Genomic DNA, 22,992 nt, shown 5'->3' on the forward strand with positions numbered 1-22,992 from the left:
AGCTGCCAAAAAAATACCTGGTTCTTTTTTTTCTAAAGGGAATTCAATTTTGTTCCAAGTGTAAGTGATTCAAGAGCCAAAGGAGTGCATCTCTGTGGTCAATCGTATTCTGCTCTGCTAAGGAAAGGGTCTAGTGCAGAACCCTGCGTGTGCAAAGGAGTTTACCTGGGATTCTGTACCTGCTAGCTTAGAGATGGCCCGGTGCTAAAAGGTCTCACCAACTGCAGGACTTTTGTGGGTTGCCAGCATAAGAAATGGCAGGAGGTAGACCACTACTGTTTAAAGATCTAGATGTGCTGTATGTCTTGTTTTCAAATGGTAAGGCATTTGGAGCCTTAGGTCTTTTGAGATGGGCCTTCTATACACTCCAAGATGAAGCATGAATATGGGAATTCGACATTTTCAGAAACCTGCTATTTGAGTTTCACAGTCTGTCCTGGGTGATGTCCTCTCAGACAGACAAAATTACTTCCTAAAAATATAGTTTCAAAACTTCTAATATTTCATCCTATTTTGTTTTTAATTTATGTGCTTTATCATTAGAAGTTTAGAAAAGCTCTTAATGAATGCATACTGTATCTTTTCAGCTTGTGATTTTCTATATAAATTAGAAAAATCACTGTTTTTTTACCCACAGCAAAATGTGACCCAGCCTGTCGACATGGAGGTGTCTGTGTAAGGCCTAATAAATGCTTATGTAAAAAAGGCTATCTCGGCCCCCAGTGTGAACAAGTGGATAGAAACATCCGAAGAGTGACAAGGGCAGGTATTCTTGATCAGATCCTAGACATGACATCCTATTTGCTGGATCTAACCAGCTATATTGTATAGTGTCTGCGACTGTTTGGAAACTACACTTTCAACGGGCATTTGTTTTGAAACCTGTCATTTTTAAAAGACTGTTATCCTGAAACAAATACCGGTGGTTTGATTTACTTCATTAATTTAAGTATAACATCCACAATTGTGCAGATAAATTCCTTTGTATGTGTGTAAATATTTTTGTACGTCTCCACAGATGTACCGATACCCAATACATGCACACATACACATGCTCGCACTATCACAAATACAATTTTACAGCTAGTGGAATTTTTTTTTATATTTATTTCTTCATGAGAAATAGTTTACAAAGTAATTCCACTGTAAATCGCATTTTCGTCAAAGGACTTTCGTGGTGTCTTAATGGATTCTTCGACATCCCAGAAACCTCATGTCTGTACCTATCTGATTATAGCAATGAGAGCAGTTTTCAAACATCACTGTATAAACTGCTGGACTTCATAAAATCAGTTGTAACAGTTTCTAAGGTGAACTGAACTACATCATGAGACAATATTTCAGAACTCAATGCATTCCTATCTAGGCAATTCATTGTAAGACTGTAACCTTCACCTTCATCAATCTAACTCTATTACAGAATGTTATGCATTTCTCTATCTAGCATAGATGCAAACATCTGGTTACCACAGCTTAATATCAAGATCATTTCAAGTGTTTAATAATTAAATTATATTCACATATTTCAAAACCAATCATCCTAGAAGGTCTGCTTTTTATCATATATTTTATTTAACGATGGACACTGGGTTCATGTTACATATTTATATTATTTTCTTTTTATAATATAGACATCACCTAGATGAGACAGCTTTACCATGTCCTGTAAAATACTAAAGTTACATTTTTCACCAACTTAATTGGAAAGACGGGGAAAGAGAGAGCAAACACACTCTTTAATGTGTTGTGGATCTAATCTAGAAATATATCCTTGTGTCAACTTGTATTCATTTACGACGGATGAAAGAAACAGCTGCCAACCAATCATAAAATTCCAGCATATATTAAAAGTGTTCATAAAGGGATTTTCACTGTAACAGGACGGGCCAGATTATACACGAGTAGACTGCTGCCAGTTTCACACTGAACAGAACGTCCCTGGACGAGAGCTCACATGAGCACGTGTTGGCTGTGTAAGATGTCACTTGTACGAAACATATAACAATTCTCACCAAATGTGGTTCTAAATGTAAATGTTCCTTGAAGAGCTAACATAAAATTAAGTCTTTATAAATGTATCAATAAATAATGGTGTACATGCTATAGTCAGGTATTCTAAAGTATTAACAGTCTAATTAGATGTATCTTCAGAACTGGGGCCCTCGTACCTCCAGCTGTAGGGCATCACTGACAGTTTCTTTGCTCACTACTTACCAACTATCAGATTTCCTTTGCACTACCTAGCTTTTATAAAATCTTGCCTATTGAAAAGAAAGCAGAGTAGCCACAGTGTGCACATCCTAAGGTTCTTACAAGCAGCTGCGCATGCATCAACGGTTTACAACATTTTAGGCAACAAGATCTAAAAGACTTTAGCCATATTAGTCTCCAGTAACAAAATTACCTCTCGCGGGCAGTGACATGCAATGAATTTTCCTTTATAGAAAGTTGTCAGTCTTCATTTAGTAAGCATTAAATCTGAACGTACAGCACGACTGATACTTGCATTTCTCTGTCTTATGCATTCCAGCTCAGAGGAACAGGAATTACATTTGCCTTCCATATATGTTTGCCTGGTTTTCGAGTGACCTCATGCCAAATGGAAATTGGTTGAGAAATCTTGGTTAAGTGCTCAGCAAACAATGGTCTGCATTAAAAAGTGCATGCATAATTTTGCACAATGTAGATTCAACTGACAGTCCATTGAAAGACGTCTCGGGATTAAATGAGCATGAAGACCAAATTGCCCTCTCACCCCAGAAAAGGGTGGTCCCTTATAGTCACACGAACACTTCATTGGCTAAGCAGTGTGACCAATCTTAAAATGAACCCTGCAGTAGCATCTGTAGGTTAATAGCAGCTCTTTGTCTCCGCTGCTTTCTGCCTTTAGTCTTTTCCCTGAACTCCCATCACAAAAAGTTTTACAATTAAAAAATGTCCTGACAACCATTTTTGTAAATTGACCTCAGCATTTAATCTTTCCTTATTCAACATGGGTGACAAAAATGTGAACTTCTCATGAATGAGCCAGCTGTCTAAATCTGTCAAATAGCGCAGTTTTATTACATTCTTCATAATCGGCAAAGCAAGAAAGTCACTGAAGTATTTTAGCAACATTTAAATATGTGACAGAGATAACATCTTTAACACTTTAATGAAATGTATTTAAAAATAAACCCAACTTTAACTCTGCTTTGATGCATTATTTTCAACAACCAGCTGGGGAGATGTGACAGTTCTTTTCTCACTGCTTAGTTTCTGGAGACTTAAAAAATACCCCGGACAGTGCCTAAATTGAAGATCCCTGGTAACATATGTGCCATAGTCATGTAAAGAAGGGATAACAACGATCTTAAAGTTATGATCTTAATAATAAAGACAATTTAGTATACTAGTGAATTCAGAAAATAAAACTCAAGTAAAAGCTAAGAATTAAATCCAGGCGTCATTCAAATCAGTGGCAAAAATCTCACATCAGCTGTGCTGCACCCAGAAAATGGCTTTCAATGTTTAAGCAAAATACCTCAGTTTATTTGATTAAAAAAAAATGTCTATTCGAGTCATTTCATCAAAACTTCAAAACTAAGAAGTAATCTAAGTGTAGATTAGAGGGAGAAGGGAGATAGTTCATTGAAAGCATTTTGCTTCATTTTAAAATAATCTTTTACATCATGTGAAAGCAAACGTCTGCATTAAGCCCACATGGGTATGTAGGAAGTCCCAGTGGAAAAGAAGTATTCTCAAGAAAAAGACACAGAAAATCCTAGCTGCTTATTTATCAAAAGAAATTATACTATTAAAAAGAGTGAGTAAACCCCAGGCCTAGCCACCCAAGATGCTAATATAAAAAGGGCAACTGCAGTAATTGCCCTGAGAATTGGCATACAAAAAAAAAAAAAAAAAAAAAGTCTGTAGAAAGCCTGTTGCCAGTTAGGTCATTCTGCAGCCATTCTCACACAACCTCCGAGAGTGTCCCAGAATAAAACTGAGCGTATAAATGAAACTAGATAAATGAGGCAATTAGATAAGGGCCTCCAGAAGGGATTTTATGTATGTGTTCAAGTTGTCTCTGTCTCTCTCTCTCTCTCTCTCCTAATCTTTTATTCCATTCCTTTCTTCCTTTATTTGGAGATACTGCCTCTCTGTTCCCAACACATTGTACATTTCAAGCATTCTTTGAGGCTTTCTACTGCTAAAAGAGAACAAACATACCTGTTGCAAGAAACGTAATTCTGTTCCTGATGTCTGCTAGTTTTCAACCCCCATTTTATTATTTTGAGACAGAAAACCTTCATCTTTCTCTTTTTAAAAGCCACTGATCAGAATGAAGACATATTCTTGGAATATAAGGAGAAATGTCTTTACTCCATAGATAAGTAGGGAGACAAAAAGATGTTACATAAAATCAGCTCCAAATTGTTGCACTCCATTTCAGGAAAACAGTAAGCTTATTTTTCTAACGTGTCCTAAAAAGAAATATTAACTCAAACCCTCCCCCTCAAGGAAATAAATTTCCTCTGTTAACAGTCAGAGACATAGATGCAAACCCTTTGTACCTTTAAATTTTCACAGGTTATTCTATTTCATGCAAGCAAATTGAAAGTTAGGTATAAATAAGTGTATAAATTCTATATCGCCAGCATGACACCTCCATTTATCCCGTTCTTTCATTCACTTCTCCACATTTTGGCTTTGCAGCTCCTTCTTTTCTAGAACCACAGCAAACATCAATCATCCCTGGTTGCTGGCGGGTGATGTTTATTATTTTTGAAACTGCCTAAAAGATGCGTGCATCAAAGAGGCTTCACAGCAGGCTGAGGCTTCTGTCTTTCGATCATTCCACGGGACTTTGTTATTTTACAGTTGCTTCCTAATACTGCATCTTAGCTGGACCTTGCCAGTTTAGAAGTACCAGCCTCAAGCAGCTCAGCCTCAGGCTTTGAAGCTCAGCCACAGACAGACTGAAGCTGGAGGAAGGGAGAAAGCACTTGGTCACTCTGCAGTCACTACGTTTATCAGAAAGTTACTGATTTCAATCCAATAATCAGATGCCTCAAGTAAAAAGCAGAACCATAGTCCTGGGATGATGAAATGTTGCTTTTCAGGATATACTTTCTCTCTTTTGGGTTTAGAAATGAGGACGTTTTCACGTGCAAATACGCAAAATGGAGATTCTGAAAACACGAACAAGCAATTTTTCACAGGTGCAAAGCCCCACTAAGGTGAAAATAAAGATTCGTACATGCAATTCTACTTGCATCCATGAAATAGGCATTTATAAGATTGGGTCTACATGGAAGAAACAACTCCAAGGACCTCCTGCTCTGCCTGTTTTTCCTTGATTATGTAAATCCTTTAAAAGACATTAATGCATTTTAATTTACTATCCTTTAGTTTAACTGTGTTTAGTTTAATAAGGAATGATACCATTTTGATCTTCTGTCCAACTTAAAAGATGATCTTTGTCTCAGAAAAAACAGAAGGGAGTCATGAAGTAAATAAAAACTGATTTTTCCCATTTTCCAGTATTAAAAATTTACCAATACTTTATTTTTGTCATTTAAAAAAAAAAAACTACGAATCCCACCAAAAAGGCAACCAACACTTTAAACTTATTCTAATCCAAATTTACAGAAAATATGTACCAAATAATCTGGGTTCTGGCTACAAAAAAAGGAGAAATATTTCCATAAGTAGTTTCAGGGCAAAACATTGTAGAAACTCTGAAAAAAGTTAAGACTGTTTTGCTAAAATGTTCTGTTTTCAACAGCAGAGTAATTCAGTGAAATAATACACATGTACGTTTTAGGATATAGGTGTGAAACAGCAGAAGCCACCTGAAGGCTTAGTACAGGATTATTTTAATCTTTGAGGGCCTGACTCAAAGTCCATTGATGTCAAACAGAAAATCTCCTATTGACTTCATTAGTTATAGGATTAAGTCCTTAAAAGATATCCACTTAGCTGGCAGAAGATCTTAACTTCCGACATCAGTGCACACATGACCTCTCTGTGTCTGCATCTGCAGCCTTTAGAGACACCAAGTTTTTCTGGAATAAGACTGCAGATTCAGCCCTGCATAAAGCCGTACAGAGCATATCCAATCCTTTGGGTCTTCTTATAGGTATTGCCAGCAGCTACACAAGCAGTCTATTAAATCTGCCAGACTTCTCGATACTTCTTTAAAGATGTTGAGCAATTAAGCTCACATTTTCTTTCTTTCACACACATATATCCTTATTCCAAACATACAAGCATGTGCCACTAAGTGGGAAAGTAATTAAAATACCAGGCCTGTGGCCCCAATTTATGAAACAGCCATAGTAAGTAAGTAATTCTGCATAGACTTACATGGGGCAGACTGGCTAATCAGACAGTATTACTAATGACTTATCTGGGAAAAGAGAAACATTACTATGTTATAGCACTGTACAAGTGGTTCAACTAACACATCAAGTTTTTTGCTTCGGTTTACTCATAAGTTATTAATAATTACTATATTTGGTCTATATATTAGCAAAGGATTATCATGTTGTCCCATAACGCAAAGAAAACTCCTGTAGGCTTCCACAGGAAATTTTTCTTCACATTACACTGCACAGTTTGATTTGAAAGCCAAGTGACACACCTGCTTACCACAGCTCTCAGTACTGAAAATATATCAATCTAATGATCATTTCATTCTACAGGAATTCACAAAACATAATAGTCTGTGTTATGTACATTTAATTTGTGTCTTTACCTGTTGTCTACTGTACACACGCTGGCTTCCACAATCAAAAATGTCAGAAATTATTGCTAAGAATGTGCACAAGCAGCAAGCTGCATTATTAGAGAAGAGTTTTATTTCTACTGGTAAAAAATAACTTTCTATCTGTTATTAGTGATCAATAGGGTCCCATGTAGCATATAGTTTAGTTCCTTTTACAGTCTATGAGATTTTCCCATTTATTTTCATTCTGCAATGAAAATAGAAGTGAAAAAATATTTAAATGTAAAATTTTTTAAATTCCCAGGAAATTTCAGAAAGAAGGCACCAGCTAAAGCATGTGAATATACGCAGTGGCTGCATTCACAATATTCTTGGGTAAAAAGAAGGCAGAGAGAGGTGGCTGTTTTGGAAGTGTTTTTTTTTTTTTAACATAGGATGCATTTTGCTGTAGGACAAAAAGATGGTTTGCATCACAAGGCAGTAATAAATAAATCTCATTTTCTGAATGTTTCTAGGAGGAGCTGCTAAAAGGAAAATGTTCTAGGCAGAGTCAAAACTGGTGTGCAGAATGAACTTAATTCATATCAAGATATACTGAGACCAGAAACCATCTGGTATTAAGTCACCAGATTTATCTTATAGTGATCTCCATTAATACCAGAAGCAGTAACCCCACCCTGTGAATTACCAGAAATGCTATTAGCTGTCCCCCACAAAATATACTGCAGAATTAACACTTCAGTTCCCTTTTGAGAACAATTAGATTGTAATGGGAGCCAAGAAGAAAAGGAAAAGAAAATAACAAAATTCTGTCACTTGAGAACATTACTGTTGTGATATTCCTCTGTTCAATTAGTTTTATTTTATAGTAGCTGTCAGGTACTGTATGTACATTTGAAATGTGGGGAAATAGCTTAGAAAATATCATTCAAACTATGTTTAAGTATCTTCTATAAACTGTATTATACTACTAAGCATATACTGGCACCAATCTAGCAGAGCACTGGAGCACACAAGTAATTTTAAGCATATGAGTCTCACTAAAGTCATGTGCTTAACATTACTAATATAATTGAGTGCTTTCTTGGTTTGAGACCTTACAAGTCTACCTATGTAGACTATATATGCTATATGTGTGTTTCTTTTTAGGGAGACAGCACGGCTGAAGTTCACAACAAGAGAATTCAGTTACTGTCTGTCACAAATTCTATATAACCCGAAATAATTGCATCTTTGTGCCTCCACTTTCCATCTGAAAATCAGTGAAATCAATCTTTGTAAAGCGCTTTGAGCTCTTCAAATGAAAAGTGCTATAAAAAGTACAAATTATTATTATATTATTGAACACCATGTATGTATACACACTATTATGTAATATATAATATATGTATAACGCATATAAATTCTAACAAATGTATTTGTGTAATAACGGAGAAATGGAACAGTTGTATCTGGAAGTGATAAATGCATAGAGTTGGATTTATTGTTAATCTGTGGATTTAATGATTTTTTTAGACAAAAGGATGTTTAAGTGTATAATTGCTTTTCTTAATTTAATATATTTATGTAAATGCATGCCTGAAGTTCTGGATAGATAGTTATTCTGTGTCCCTTAAGCTAATAAAATATATTAAACTTTATCTTAGTATATAAGGTACACCTGCTGCTTTAAATTTTTTTTGTTTTAATATTTTTGTTATGACTAAATGCATAATTTAAAATTCATTAAATTTTAATTTTAATTGGCTCTTTGATCTTTGCAGTAAAGCCAAAATGCCAGCATTTTATATATTCTTTGAAATGTACACTAGTTTTATTTATATAAATTCTAAAATGCTTTCATAAAATGTGACTGAACGCTGCTATTATTTTTGGAATGGGAAGTTTGGAATGGGGTTTCCTGTTTGCTTCTGGGTAAGTGAGAGTAAAAATTAAGACCGCCGTACTGAAAAGATCCCTGTTTCCTTGCAAGCAATACGTGAATGCACATACAGCTTGAACAAGGGATTTCATGCATAGGTATCTTGGAGAATTAGTTCAGTGATGATGGGATAAACATTGGGGGTCATTTCTTTGTTTGTGTAATATCTTCAGAGAAGCATGTCATCAAATCAACATATGTTAAATTCAGATGTACCATTTCCAGTAATTTAAATAAGGGCCATAAAAAATGGATGCAGTGTGGAATTCTTTTCATTTCTCCCCATCTTACATAACAGGTTCTGTTCCATTGAAATCAGCACCTGAGCATATATGTGGAAACAGGGCCGACGCAATATATCAACTCACTATATTTTTTGATACAAAAGAACATTTAATCGTGACACTTAAATGCGAACTGCACTTGAAGCTTACATCTGTGAGAGTAAAAACCAGTTTGGAAAGGGAGCACTAAAGAGCCAAGGGCTTCTTCACACACTAAGTTTACCTTAGTGGTTTTGAAATGCTGTTGGATTAGTATTACACATTTAACTTACCTAAAGTGTTTAGCCTGCCTTGCGTTTACTTTTTAGACTAAAGAATGAAGCATTACTGACACTATGATATTGATGCTATCTCTACATTTCAAGATCTAAGCCAAAATAATCTTGAAATTGTCATGAAATTGTTTTTCCATTTTTCAGCTAGTTATACCATTAGTGATATGGGCTGGTGGCCAGCCAGAGAACTAGGAACCAAGGAGAGTTTGAACTTCACCCAAATTTGATGATATTTGAAAACTGTATTTTACTTCAGCTTTTCAATTAATAAATATAGCTGTTGCAACAATGTTCTTTTAAATACATTTTCTTAAAAATGTTCTTCATTTGACGAAGGGCTCAGGACAAGAAAACAGCCAAAAGACAGCGAATAAAAAAGAATGAAGAAATCCATGAGGATTGCTTTTATTTTTTTAGTGGGACCTATATATTCACGAAGAAAGTAAAAGAATTCTGTGAGGTACAGTACATAATTACAATAAATACAGTGGAGCATGTAGTTCTGGTGACATCATGAGTCGTTGAGTTTGTTTTTGTAATTTATTAAGACATTATGAAAACCTACTGACATATTTATAAGCTTTGGAATTAACAGCTACCTTTCATTTGTTTTACAACACATAAGACATGAATTTTACTTAAAGAATTATACACAGCAAGACTGTAATTCTATCTAGAGCTTCTGATGGCATCCTAAACCTGACGGGGGCTAAATTCTGTTCTGCCTTGAGATGAATGCAAGGAGGTACCCTTGGCCTTTCGAACAAGGTTTCTGTGGTTTGTCAAAGTCATCAGATCTTTCAAAAGGTATTCAAAGCCTAAATGCACAATTCTGGACCATTTCATTTTAGTAATCTAGTTACTAATAATATCTTTACTTCAGTATTTAATAACTATTCCCAAAATATATTTACTTTGAATAAGCAGCTGTTCTTTTATTGCCTTCTCTTTGCTTCCACACATAGCTCTGTTCTTTAAGCCTTTCATTCTTTATTTGTTTTCTTGTAGAGATGCTGCTGCTTCTCTTGCAGCATCTTCTTCTATTGCACTAAATTTACTACATATTTACCAGGTTTTAACAAGACTCATTATGGCACAAGTGCTTTTTTTCTATTTTATTTTAACAAAAACACTAAGTAAGGGATCAGCCCCTGGTCTAACTCTAAATTAAAAATGCACCACAAGTAAGTAGGGTAGACTCTTTAAAATGCCAGAGAATCATTTCAGTCTATGTGGTTGTATTTACTTATTTTGGGGGAAGGGCTGATTTGAGTCGTATTTGATGACATGTCTATGGATGACATACATCTCTGGCAGAATTGGGCAAAGTGGGACATAGCTTTGGTTTTCAAAAACCTCACTGAACAGTGGCTTTCTTGTTTGCTTGGTTTGGGGTGGTTTCTGAGTTTTTTAAAGGGGGGGGAGGGGTTGAGGTTTTTTGTCTTTCAAAGCTAGGACTACTCTTGGATTTTGTCTGAATTCCAAAATTTCGGGCTGAAACAGTTGAATGAATGGCTCTTATACCGGTTCAACATTCAATATTTAAAATTTATCATTTATTACTTAGGCTGTTGCCAATATCACAGCCTTCTTCAACTGTTGCTTATCTTACAAATTAGTACAAATTCACTGATATCAGTGTTGTCAGGAGGTGAATCGGGTTATGTTAAGTAGCTGCTTTTCCTTCTCACTTCAAATACATTACACCCAGAAGTGCTTGTCATATCGTTCCACAATGAAACCAGTGTCATCATACCAGCAGAGCTTGCTGCACTTACACACACAGCTCTACATGTTTCACCTTTCACTATGTGCATCTGATTACTCAGAAATGGATTGACTGAGGGAGGGCATGTAGGAGTGGGTATGCTGGTCCTCCATTAGATCAAGAAGCATGTTCTCCCTTCAATATTAGAAAATTGAAATCCGGTGATATACATGCAAGCTATCTCCACTTCAGGGAAGGAGAACATACATGTGAATCAAAGGGCTGCATTTGGTTCAGGAGATTTATAAAGAAGAGTTCCAAACTCTACACACTCACATGCAGTGGAATTAGCACTTTCCTGGTCAGATGAATAGAACAGGTGCAGATACAGCTTTCAGGTCTTTAAACTACACCAACCCAAATAAATTACAGCTATGGAGCATGTTTAGCAATTTCAAGCAAACATTAGAAATGCAATGCCCACGGTGCAGATAAAGTGCTTATGAAAAGGGTGGATGCAACATCTGTACTGGCACGGAACGCCTGTTGTAAAGTAATAGCTGCAGAATGACTCCTATAAAGCATAAGACTGTTAGTACAGCTGCAGCTTTTAATAGCTATTGAATTTCTTGATCATGGAGGCAGTTCCAGAGCAAGGGAAATGGACAAGTGAAACTATAAACTGCTATTTTACACCTATGAATGTAATATCAAATAAATGTGGTTGAACCCACTCTTTTTTTTCTCAAGAAATTCATCCCTAGAGAGCCTCGTGCTAGATCTTACCTAGTAAGCCATCAGAAGGCACTTATGTCAGCCTAACCCTGAGGTTTCCAAGATGCATAACTGTACCGTCTACATATACCTGTTGTATATTATATCTGTAACAGAAACCTGCAGCTACACACACATGTGTAATACCTCATGGATCATTTGTGCACTTATTCAAAGCTATTTGGTTCTAGATCAATGCAAATAAGGAATGAAAAGGTACGCAATAGAGTAGACAGTTTTTTGAGATGGTTATGCAAGAGAAAAATTATGGGGAAGTGACTAAGTTGCACAGAGACTTGAATATGGGCAACAGGATGCAACCAGTAAACTCATAACCATGTTAGCTTGTTAAAATTATTGCAAAGATTACAGGTGTCTGACATTTTCTGGGTTTTCTTATTTAAATACCTTAGTAGTAAAATCAATTTGTGTCTAAGAGTGCCTCAGTAAATTACTAGAATAATATTTACTTTGCATTTATAATTACAGCTTTTTGTTTATGACAGAACTTCTATGGAATTATCAGATTTTCAATATGCAGATAAACTGTCATTTTCATATTTTCTAAACTTATTATTGTTTTGAAAATTCTTCACTTCTTTTATTAGCCTGGAAATAAAATACATCATGTAATACTCAGGTAGTCAGTGACTTCTGATATTGCAGATTGACCTAAAATGGAATTCACCCAAAATTACCCCAGATGGAACACTCTGAATATCTTACTTTTAATGTCTGTCATACACAGATTGCACTGGATTTGTTTTGTTTTGTTTTGTTTAGGACCGCTTTTTCTTCCAAGAAGGTAGCAACTTTCAAAACTACGTGCTGTTGATGTCTACCCAAAGCATGTCCCAGGCAGGCAAATCCTTCTGAGTCCTAAACAACACTCCCGTCTACCTAATTTCCAGTACTACTTAAATCTTCTGGCATCTGAACTCACTACGTACGTTTTAATCTGGACAGAAATTTTTCTGGCTGGCATATAGCCTCAGAAGTACTTGAACAATGCAGAGATTGATATTTATCTCCTTCTAAAAGCAATCCAGGATAAGACATACAACTGCCAAAGCTTGCTTGAGACCTTGGAGAATCCTGAAAAATTAGTCATAGTCAGCACTTCAATTAACTTCATGGGTGGTGGTGCCAGTTTAATGATAAGAACACTACTACAATTCAGAAAGAGGTAGATCTAAATCTTCTGGTTACTTCCCAAGAAATTGCTCTGACTGCAGTCCTTCTGGTTGAAACCAAGCTGTAACGCAGCCAGAAATGATAAGAATCAGTGGGTCAAAAGAAAAGAGAGAAGAAGGGAAGGAAGCAGGACCCAGTCCTTCAGCTCTTCCTCCTTCCAGGTGAGTCAAACTCCCTTTTCTGGCTCTGTGCCCTGCTTTTCCGACCAGTCTGTTTTCAACAGGTGGCACTAAGAATGCTGCTTCTTCTGCACTTCTTCACTTACCCCTCACTGTGGCAGAGTGTATCTGAAATCTCCAAGAAGTTTTGTAAAAGCATTTAGGGACAAGAACCAAGTGTTTGTTTATAGGGAATAATCATAGATTTTTTAATTATTACTATTCTACAAACGATAAAAGCCCGAGTTCATATCACAGGCATAGTTCTACAAGGAAGAGAAGACTAAACAAAAAAGCAAAAAGCCATCACGTGAACTGCTAAGAAAACAGCCCGACAATAAAAATTACTACCTGAGACCTAGAAGTTATTTATTTTGTTTTTCAAAATCCACCTGCCAAAAAAGATCACAGAGTAAATCCAGATCCACCGATGTCCATAGGAGCTTTGCCTGTGATTTCAGTGGTGCCAGCACTCCAACCCACAGAGAGATTAAAATCTGATGCAATTTAACAGAGTCTTTAGGAAGGCAAGTTCAGGCGGCAATGGGCTTCAGTGGAGCGTGTGGCTATCATTGTGAGCTTCAAGCTTCAGCTCCTTAACTAATGAATACCCCTACGAAAAGCTCAAAATGAAAGATCTGTCAGATTATGGCACTCAGACATTAAAAAACCCCACGAGTTTAAATCAATCCTTTCACGCATCTTTTGCACAGGTAACAGAAAGGGCTGAAGTGTTTTCTGTCTTATAGAAGGAAATGAAAGTGAAGACATGTCTTTGCTGACGTTTGTAGTGACTACTGAGTTGCACAGAGATCTGGGAGATAGCTTTAAGTCAGCTTGAGTATGAGCAGCAGTCTAGTAGTGGCATCAGGAAGTCTAGGGAAGAAAAGAAACATCTCAGGTACGCCTGCGAAGCTCTGCATGACTATTTTTAACTGCAACCAGTCTCCTACAGTGCTTACTGACACCTCAGAAATTTACGCTATGTGCCGCAGTCACTATTAACTGCAGCACAGACATGGCCAAAGACTCATCTTTAGTATCACTACTGACTGAAGTAAAACCTTCCACAGATCATAAAATGATCACTCAAATTAAAGGGATTAATTAACAATGGATGTTAACCCTTTTATAAAGAGTAAAGTCATGCAAATCAGATTCCTTCCTCTGCCTATTTTGAAAGCTCCCTGCTCAGAAAGCTTTTTATCAATTATCTGTAATGGTATTATTAGCACATTTTCCCCAGTAAGTTTCTCTTCAGAAATAGGTAATGTTGACAAACTTTGCACAACAACTATAAGAGACAAAAGATTTTAAACAAATGAATATTCACTGGATTGCAAACATTCAGATTAACATAATCAGGGAAGTGATTAGCAATCCTATAAAATGACAGTGCAATATATGATAATGCTTAAAATAAATAAACTGGATTTTGCCTATGTAAAATATTTTCACTGATTTCAATCAAACGTAAAATTCTTCTGCATTTTCCGCCTTAACAACTATCCTGTATTTTCTGCTACTACAAAACAACGGCTTCCTTGCATTTAAACTGCACAGATGGGTTAGCTATTACTGCTTACCTCCTGCTTTTTAACATGGTCATAAAAGCTTGAGGTTCGGCCTTCTTTCTGTTGCTTCATGATGATGAAATATTTCAAATATTATTTGGCTACAGTGCAGTTTTGCACACACAGCACGTAAACTGCTTAGCACGAAAGAGAAAAGGGGTCTGCAGGCCCATTTCCTGCCACTAGCAAGTGAAAAGAAACATAAAGTTTAATCCAAAAAATCAAGGAATTAACTGAACAGTATCAGATGTGCACTTATGTACACAAGTGTAATTAACAAAATTTCATATGCATAAAAATTGTACTTATTTGCAATCTTGAAAATCCTTCAGTATCAGCTATATGTGTATAAAATATACCTTTATTAAAATACATTAAAGCAATGCCTCACTTGAATGCAGATGGATGAACATGTTAAGTCTAAGAATACATGCAGAGGGTAGTCACATCTATCAAAAATTCTTCAAATCAACAGGAATGGAAACATCTGGGAGGTGCTATCCAAACTGAAACATTATACGACACGTTGCAGAAGATGCTACCTACAATATCCCATTCTTAAGATCAAGTGGCCATTACATCACAGATATGAAATGAAAGAACATGTCCCACGGGTTTTTTGCATCATAAAAAAATTAAGGATCATTAATTTTTTCAGTTTGCTTCTATCAAGGAATTAGCATAAGAATTTCCAAGCAATTTGCAGGTGAATATTTTAATAATAATTTAATAATATTTTACTAATATTTTAACAACAGGAATTCCATTTGCATGGAAAGTTGATGTCTGAACAATGTTTAAAGTCTGGTTTTTATTTCCTGATCCTACAAATTGCCCTACTTGCCACCTTTAGAAGTATAAGCAGTTGGAATGAACACATAGCATCTGCTTATGGATTTAAAAGTTTCACATATATATAATTTTCAGAATCATATCTTAATAATAAAAATCTTCTTTTCACTCATGATTTCCTAGTGTGATATGATAATCTCTCCAATGTTCAAGATACAAGATGTAACTTTAAAAGTTATACAGCACAAAAAGTGTTTATATTTTCTTTACACATATTGGTCACTTCCACCAATTTTTTTCTTCCTCTCCCTTGATTAGTACCTATCCAAATGCCTCAGCAGCCCAAACATGAATGTGAATAGATAAGCTACAATCTGAGAATTTCAGGTGTGGTGAAGTGCATGCTTTCACCTCTCCTCCTTTTAAAAGTGTCAAATGCTTCCTGATGCGCTTAGGTCCATGAAAATGGAACATATTTTCTCATTACATTAATTAATGGGTCTGCTTGGGTGGTATAATTCAGTATAAATTTCCTTTAGTATTCTGTCATACCTAAAAAGGATCTTATTTTTGTGATGTCTTTAAATTTTTATGACTTCTACTCTGTTTAGTCTGTGTGTAATCCTTCTTTTGAAACCTAATGTCCTAGAAAATCTGCAGGTTTTTCTCAAAACTGGCACACTCTCTAGTGTATAGTCATTTCTTTTTCTTGCCTTCTTAGAACTCCATGCAAGTCCTTAAGGTGCAGTTCACAGCTCAGGGAATTTATGATTATATCATCAATGTAAACTAAATCACTGCAATATATTAAATCTGACAAGATGCTGTTCATTAATCTCTGAAATACAGCCAGGTGTGATGTAATGAAGAGAGGCTTCCAACTCAGAGAAGCCTAACACAGCTCCTAGCTCAGCTTGATGGTGGCTTCCTTTACCTCATCTGGGAGAAGGACTGCCTGGGTGGGGACTCTCACTGGAAGTGTAATTTCAGAAAAATGTGGTTTGGGGAAAATGAGACAGGGTAATCCCTTGCTGTGCCAATGTTTCTCAAACAGCTCAGCTTCTGCTTTCCTTTCATTTCCAGGTTAGAACACTAACTTGGATGTACTGTAGTGAACCACAGCTTCCCAAGGAAATACTTTTATGGGCTGGAGTTACCTTTTTACGTATGAAAAAGAAGAGCATTTTAAGTACTAGAGTCTCAGCTACCGGAGAAAGTAACGGCAGGCTCAGAGCACAGAACAGCAAGTGCTGCAATTTACACATGCATTATTACTTGATCAAAACAAGGCTTTAATTTGGTTGTGACAGTTTTAGTCCTTTTTCTTTTTTAATTAATAGTTGTACTATTTCAACAGAAACAAGGGCAAAATCACAAGAGACCACATATAAGGAAAAGCTTAACATTTCCACATCATTAATTCAAACCTCAAAAACAAATTGATAAATGTTATTTCTAATTTTACTTCATTAGCAGTGTATGTGGAATATGTATTGAACAAAAATAAGACTTTGAAACTTCTTCCTGCCACAGTAACAGAAGAAGCTTTGTGAACCAAACTCATATTCCTGAACTGAAAAAGAAACAGACATTTTTCCAAATATGGAAATAAAATGTGAAAACAAGTTTTGATACACTCCATGATTTAGCATTTTGTGTCCACGCAACATTAAGGTTCACACCCTAAAACACGTATGGCCATAACTTTTGCTTGCTGCAAACCGTAACCGAGCCGGCTACCGCAGCAGCACAAAACTGATTGATTTTTACAGATTACTTGATCTGATCAATTTTATCCAGCTACAAACAATAGCTTTTGTTTACAATGAACACAGTTCCTACACTACATCCAACCTGGGAACAAAAGACAGCTCTTCTCGGAAAAACAGGTCTTGGGTAAACTTTGTACTACATTCTGAAATTTCTAGGAAAGAATGCAGAGCAAGACTAGCCTTTGCGTTTTCTTCTGACCATGAGGAAGTTACAAGGAGAAAACTCCTCTTCCTCATTATTATAGTTGTTGTTATTATTATTATATTAAAATCGCTCGTATTTGTTCCAGAGAAGAATACTGCTAGCTCCTCCTGAGCTCCTCATCCACGGACAAAATGAAAAAGACAGGACAGAATAGTAAAAAGACTGGAAGTAGAACTGGAAGCAGAGAGACTGATGGGAAAAGGCATCTGAAAAATGGCAAAGAAAAGTGAAATGTAATGAAGGATTATAAAGAAAGGACTGATAGGATAATGAGTCCTGAAGAAAAAGTTAGGGATATGAACAGTAACAGTCTTCCTTATATTTCAACGCCGTGAATTATTTGCAAATATGATAAATGCATAAATTTTTTATACCTATCTATGCTCAGGCATCTTACAGACTGTTTTTGCTGATATCACTACTGGACACGGCATTGGGTAGTACCAGTTGCAGAACAGCAGTCAGGATGATTCACAGTGGCAGTTTCCACCTCCGTGTCAAACTGTGTACTACTCGAAGCCACTTTGTACTGTGTTGTAGGAGCAGCAGTAGCGAGGCCCTGACCTAGTTTGCACAGAGCTATCCAGGCCCTTAGATTAGCCTATCTATTCCCTCTTAACGGAATCCAAATCTTAGTAAAATGTGACTGTTCTATGTCAGTTATTAGAATGTTTGCCTTCCTCTCTCAATTGTTTCTAGCCTACCATGCATGCCACTAACCATTGAACGCTATCTTTAAAAGACATAGATAAGAATACACTGGAATTAGTCTGCAGAACAATATTATACCTAAAACGTTAAATGTCTAATGGATTTACTGTATCTATGCTCAGGACTTTGCACTATTTTTTGCAAATATTCTGGGATTTTACCTGCAGAAGTGATTTAGAGAAAAAAAAATTAAGCAGATTCTGGGGAATGTTCCCAGAAAAGGAATTGTGTATTTAACAAGAAACCAGATTCTCAGAAATGTATTCATCCATTAGATAAGAAATTTCTTTTATTGGCTATGTTATCTATCAGAACTAAGTTTGAATATGGTATCAAATAAGTACTTCACTGATTTGTTGGTTGATTATCTTTAATTAAACTATAGATCTCTTCTTTAACTACATTAATTGAATTAAATGTATAAAAATATTAAATGACTCACTTCAACTACTAAGCTTCGAACTTATTCACAAATAGACAAAAAGGTGATGTATATCCAATAAAATATTCCCCAACAAGAAATCACTCAGCAATGGTCAAGGTACTAGGGCTATGAAGATGATTTGGGGACAGGAGCATCTCTCTCTCAAGAAAAGGCCAAGGGAGCTGGGCTTGTTCAGCCTGAAGAAGAGAAGGCTGAGAGGGGACCTTATAAATGCTTACAAATATCTGAAGGGTGGGTGTCAGGAGGATGGGGCCAAGCTCTTTTCTGTGGTGTCCAGTGACAGGACAAGGGGTAATGGGCACAAACTGAGGCATAGGAAGTTCCAGCTGAACATGAGGAAGAACTACTTCACTCTGAGGGTGACAAAGCACTGGAACCGGCTGCGCAGAGGGGTTGTGGAGTCTCCTTCTCTGGAGATATTCAAAGCCCTCCTGTGCCACCTGCTCTAGGTGACCCTGCTTTGGCAGGGGGGTTGGACTAGGTGAGCCCCAGAGGTCCCTTCCAACCCCTACCATTCTGTGATTCTGTGATGCTGTTGCAACTTCATGAGTTAACATTACATTCTTGACCTAACTTGACATTACATCCATTCTGGACCAATTCCTGCCTTGTGAGATAATACAACACACAAGTTCTTGCTTTTGCTAGGGTGTACCACTCATGCAGTTATCCCACAGTACTTTATGCAGAGCTATCTCAGCCTTTCACCAGAGTGCTTTCTATTACAGAAAAAGCATTTAGCAAAGAAAGAAATATTTTTTCTTAGCAAAATATTTAAGAAAGCAGTAATTGTGTAACAAAAGTACTCCACAACTGACACAGTATTCACCATATTTTGACATACCATTTTTTTTGCAGCATTAGCCAGATTTATCACACTTCAGGATTAAGGATGAAATTCAGTTTCTCTTGATGCCTAGCCAACAATCTTCATTAAACTACTGAACCTTGTAGGCCTTAGTCTATACTAATGCTACATTCCTTGGAAAACTCATTAGACCAAAGCATGACTATAAATATGTGTTCAATGATTTCAGGTAAAGGTAGACTCAAAACCATTAGTAAATTAGTTAATTAATCCCAGGCACTGTAGAAACTTGGATCCAGCATGAAAACAACTAGTAGACATATTCTTCAGGTTTAAAGATACACACTCATACTCTCCATCAGGAAAATATTAAACTGAAAATTTTGTCCATAAGAATGAAAAATGTGGAAACTGCTGTAGCCTTAGTTGCAATAATCAGGAACCACTTATTCTACTCCATTAACTTTTATTTGACAGACTGTAGATATTTTTAAGCTAATAGGAGTCTGTCATCCTTCAAATACTAACCTGATTTCCCATGAAATGATAACAGAATACTACGAAGTTCATCTTAATTGCATACAAGGGTTTTTTTTTTAATTGTTCATAGACATTCATATATATTAGAAGGGATTTAGTACAATTCCATTTACTTTAAATCACCATTGTCAAATGATACAGCAGGAATTTGAAAGCTTAGATATTACTATTAAAAGTCTTTTAAATATTTTTAAAACATTAAGATTTATTTGTTTTTTTGAGACACTAATCGAATACCAAATTGCAAACGTAAGAAATGCAAGAGTTATTCTGAGTTAAGTTTTACACTCAACAGTTCACTGATTCATGGTGAATGAAATCTACCTCTTGTATTCTTGTATTATGTCTGTATTTCCACAGACTTTGTGCTTCCCCTGCAGCTAAATGATGTTCTGATGATTGTCTATTTAACATCAACTATCTAAAAATAAAGCATTAGGCTATAACTCAGAATACAACAGATTACTGCAGCAATTTATACAACTACTGTACTACAAGGGTTTCACTCTTTAAGGTCTTGGAGACTGTCAGAAATAGCCTTCACCTCTTAAAAATGTGACTGCTGCCCCAGATCCCAGATGGAAAAAGACAAAACCTCTACGAATTCCAGGTTTCTTGCAACCATGAGGGACAGAGCTCTGTCAAAATCTTTTCAAGGCTACAGTGTTTTCGGTATTGTTTGCCAACAAAACCAAAGCTCAGCCACAGGCAGAAATTAAGATTTAACTAATTACCTCTCAATAGCTACTACAGCTGCTGTACAGATGCTTTATTCAGATAAATTAATAGCAAGTCAACACTGCTCCCTGGACATAAAACCTATTGATAGTAACAGAAATAAACAATGTTCCTCAAGAGTATGGCCATTGAGACTAGCCTGTCTCTTATCTATTTCTCCTTTGCACTTGGCTACCAGAAAAGTTCTGGGCCAATTTTTATGTTCTAAAATTAAATATTCACCCTCATAATTTGTACCTCTGTATCACCTTCCACCCAAAGTCGCACTTCACTTTGAAAGGGCTAATTAATTCTCTAAATATACAATAAATACTCGTCACATCTAACAGAAAATGAACCAAACAAAAAGCTGGCACAACAAACTTGAACGTGATTTTCATTGCCAACTGTTCTAACCTCTGAAAACACACTGAAAAACCACCTCTAAGTTTGAAAAATATACACTAAAATGGTGCTCAATAGATCCGGAAAAAACATGATGGGCATTATCCAATAAGCTTTTCTTTCTCTGTGTTATCTTCATCATTACTCTATACTCAGTTCTGTACGTGCTTCCACCAGTCACAGATAAATTTTGTGGGACAACCCCCCTTTACCTGAAAAGAATCAGTTTTCCCTTCAGAAGCCTGTCCCAGTCCAGTCTGAAGGTTCCCCAGAGCACAGCTGCATGATTTGTGGAAAAAGGTTTGAGATATTTATTCGTTTGTGCTTGCACTCCTCCCTACTCTTCACAATAAGTTTAATATGAAACCTCAGGTGAACCAGAAGGGTCTTCTAAGCATCTGTGGAAGTCTGTCACACTAGTTTGCCCACAAACTATTTGCCTGTTGAGATGCCAAAAACTGTCACGGTCTTAAAAAAGTTAGCTTCTACTGAAACAGAATACTTCTCTAAACAGACTGGGAGGTTAACCAGTTCCATTCTATCTGCTTCTATGCTTTGATTTTATCTTTTGATATTACTATTCTGAAGACCACCCATCAGCTCACCCGTTTAACAAAACTTACTCTCTGATTATCTAATCAACAGTTGCGGTGAGGTAAAACTTCCTAAAAAGATGCAGGCATTTAAAGGCAATTATTTCATTACATTCTTATATCATGGATCACTATATTTGACTTTTAATATAGATACTCAAAACAACACAGTGGATACAAGTTCATGTTTAAGATCGTGTGACATGTTAGCACTGAGACTTGATTCAACGAGATACTCAATACCAAGTAATTCCATTCAGACTAATTTGCAAATAGGAATCCTCACATTTCTTACCTTTAGAAATAATTTAAAAAAAATCCTCCTCTCTGAAATTGGAAAGCTTAACTTGATGTGATTCAAAAAAGAATTCCTCTGCTTTATACAAGATTTAGTGAATTATCTAAAGGTAACGGAGTCTGAGAAGACTGGTTGTAGTCGGTTTGACAGTGTTCGGTCAATGGTTGAACTCCATGATCGTAAGGGTCTTTTCCAACCTAAGTTACAACATGATTTGTTTTTAAAAATTCTAAGGGGAAAAAAACCCCAAGTATTTCTCTATCCTACACTGCATACGCTGTTTGTTTCAAACAAATCCCCGACGAAAGAAAGCTCAAAAGGAGCACGCCTAAAACTCTGCAGAGCCTCCGCAGACCGTAAAGAGGCGGGGATCACACGACGCCGACGACCCTTCCGCTCGGACGGCCTGCTGCGGCCCCACGGACACACCCGGAACGCGCTGCGGCCGCGCCAAGGCAGCCTCCACCGCACGGAGGGCAGCGCAGGGCGAAGGGCGCTGGCTCCCAAGCCGGCCCTAGGGCCGGTAGCAGCCCCCGGGCAAAGCCGAACCCCCGCGGCCGCCTCACCGACGCCTCCTCACGGGGGCGCCGCCTAGCGGAGCGCGCGGGGCAGCGCCCCCGCCGCCCGGGAGAGCCCCCGGCGGGGCTCCGGCCGGGGAGGGCGGAACGGCCCGGCGCGCGGACTCGGGGCGTGGCCTAAGGCCTGCTGCAACACCCGGTACTGCGCACCGAGAGCCCGCGCCGCAAAGCAGGGCCCGCACCGCCTGGGCGCAGAAAGCGCGTCAACAGGTAAACCCAGTGCAGCACTTCTGGTTCCTCCGCTGCCTAGCTCGGAGTGACGGCTGCAGGAGGTGCTACAGGTACCGGTATTCCCCCCCCAGCCAGCAGAAGTATAGTTGAGAAGATGAGACAAGAGCTACCCGCTGCGCAGCAAGGAGACAGACACGCATGTGACTCCATACGCCTTAGGAAACAGGCAGGAAAATTTGGAGTGAAGAAGAGAGATCAGACCAAATAACATCCAATTCCAGCTATCTAGCTTCTGAGTCAAAAAAATACCTTAACATGCAATTTTCCAAAGGATTACTTTATCTTTCAAAAAAACCC

General features: G+C 37.2%; 2 protein-coding genes across 11 annotated transcripts in view; one reads left to right on the forward strand and one right to left on the reverse strand.

Moving 5' to 3' along the window:
- HHIP (hedgehog interacting protein) overlaps nucleotides 1-8,369 on the forward strand; it is a 77,809-nt gene extending 69,440 nt beyond the window's left edge. Inside the window, exon 13 of the mRNA XM_075421055.1 lies at nucleotides 638-8,369. Within this exon, the coding sequence (XP_075277170.1) occupies nucleotides 638-831 (194 nt within the window). The 3' untranslated portion in view covers nucleotides 832-8,369. The remainder of the gene's footprint in view (nucleotides 1-637) is intronic.
- Nucleotides 1-22,992, reverse strand: part of ANAPC10 (anaphase promoting complex subunit 10) — a 190,828-nt gene that overhangs the window by 80,502 nt on the left and 87,334 nt on the right. For 2 of the 10 annotated variants that reach the window (XR_012764018.1, XR_012764016.1), the window contains 2 exons: nucleotides 14,613-14,782; nucleotides 11,273-13,902 (listed from right to left, as the gene is read on the reverse strand). The exons of 6 other annotated variants lie outside the window; for them this stretch is intronic. The gene's annotated coding sequence lies outside the window, so the exon portion shown is untranslated. Of the gene's footprint in view, nucleotides 1-11,272; nucleotides 13,903-14,612; nucleotides 14,783-22,992 lie in introns of those variants that run through there. 2 more of the 10 variants (XR_012764014.1, XR_012764015.1) reach the window with 2 other exon arrangements.

The sequence above is a fragment of the Opisthocomus hoazin genome, chromosome 5 (genome assembly GCF_030867145.1).
Source record: "Opisthocomus hoazin isolate bOpiHoa1 chromosome 5, bOpiHoa1.hap1, whole genome shotgun sequence".
NCBI classification, from domain to species: domain Eukaryota; kingdom Metazoa; phylum Chordata; class Aves; order Opisthocomiformes; family Opisthocomidae; genus Opisthocomus; species Opisthocomus hoazin.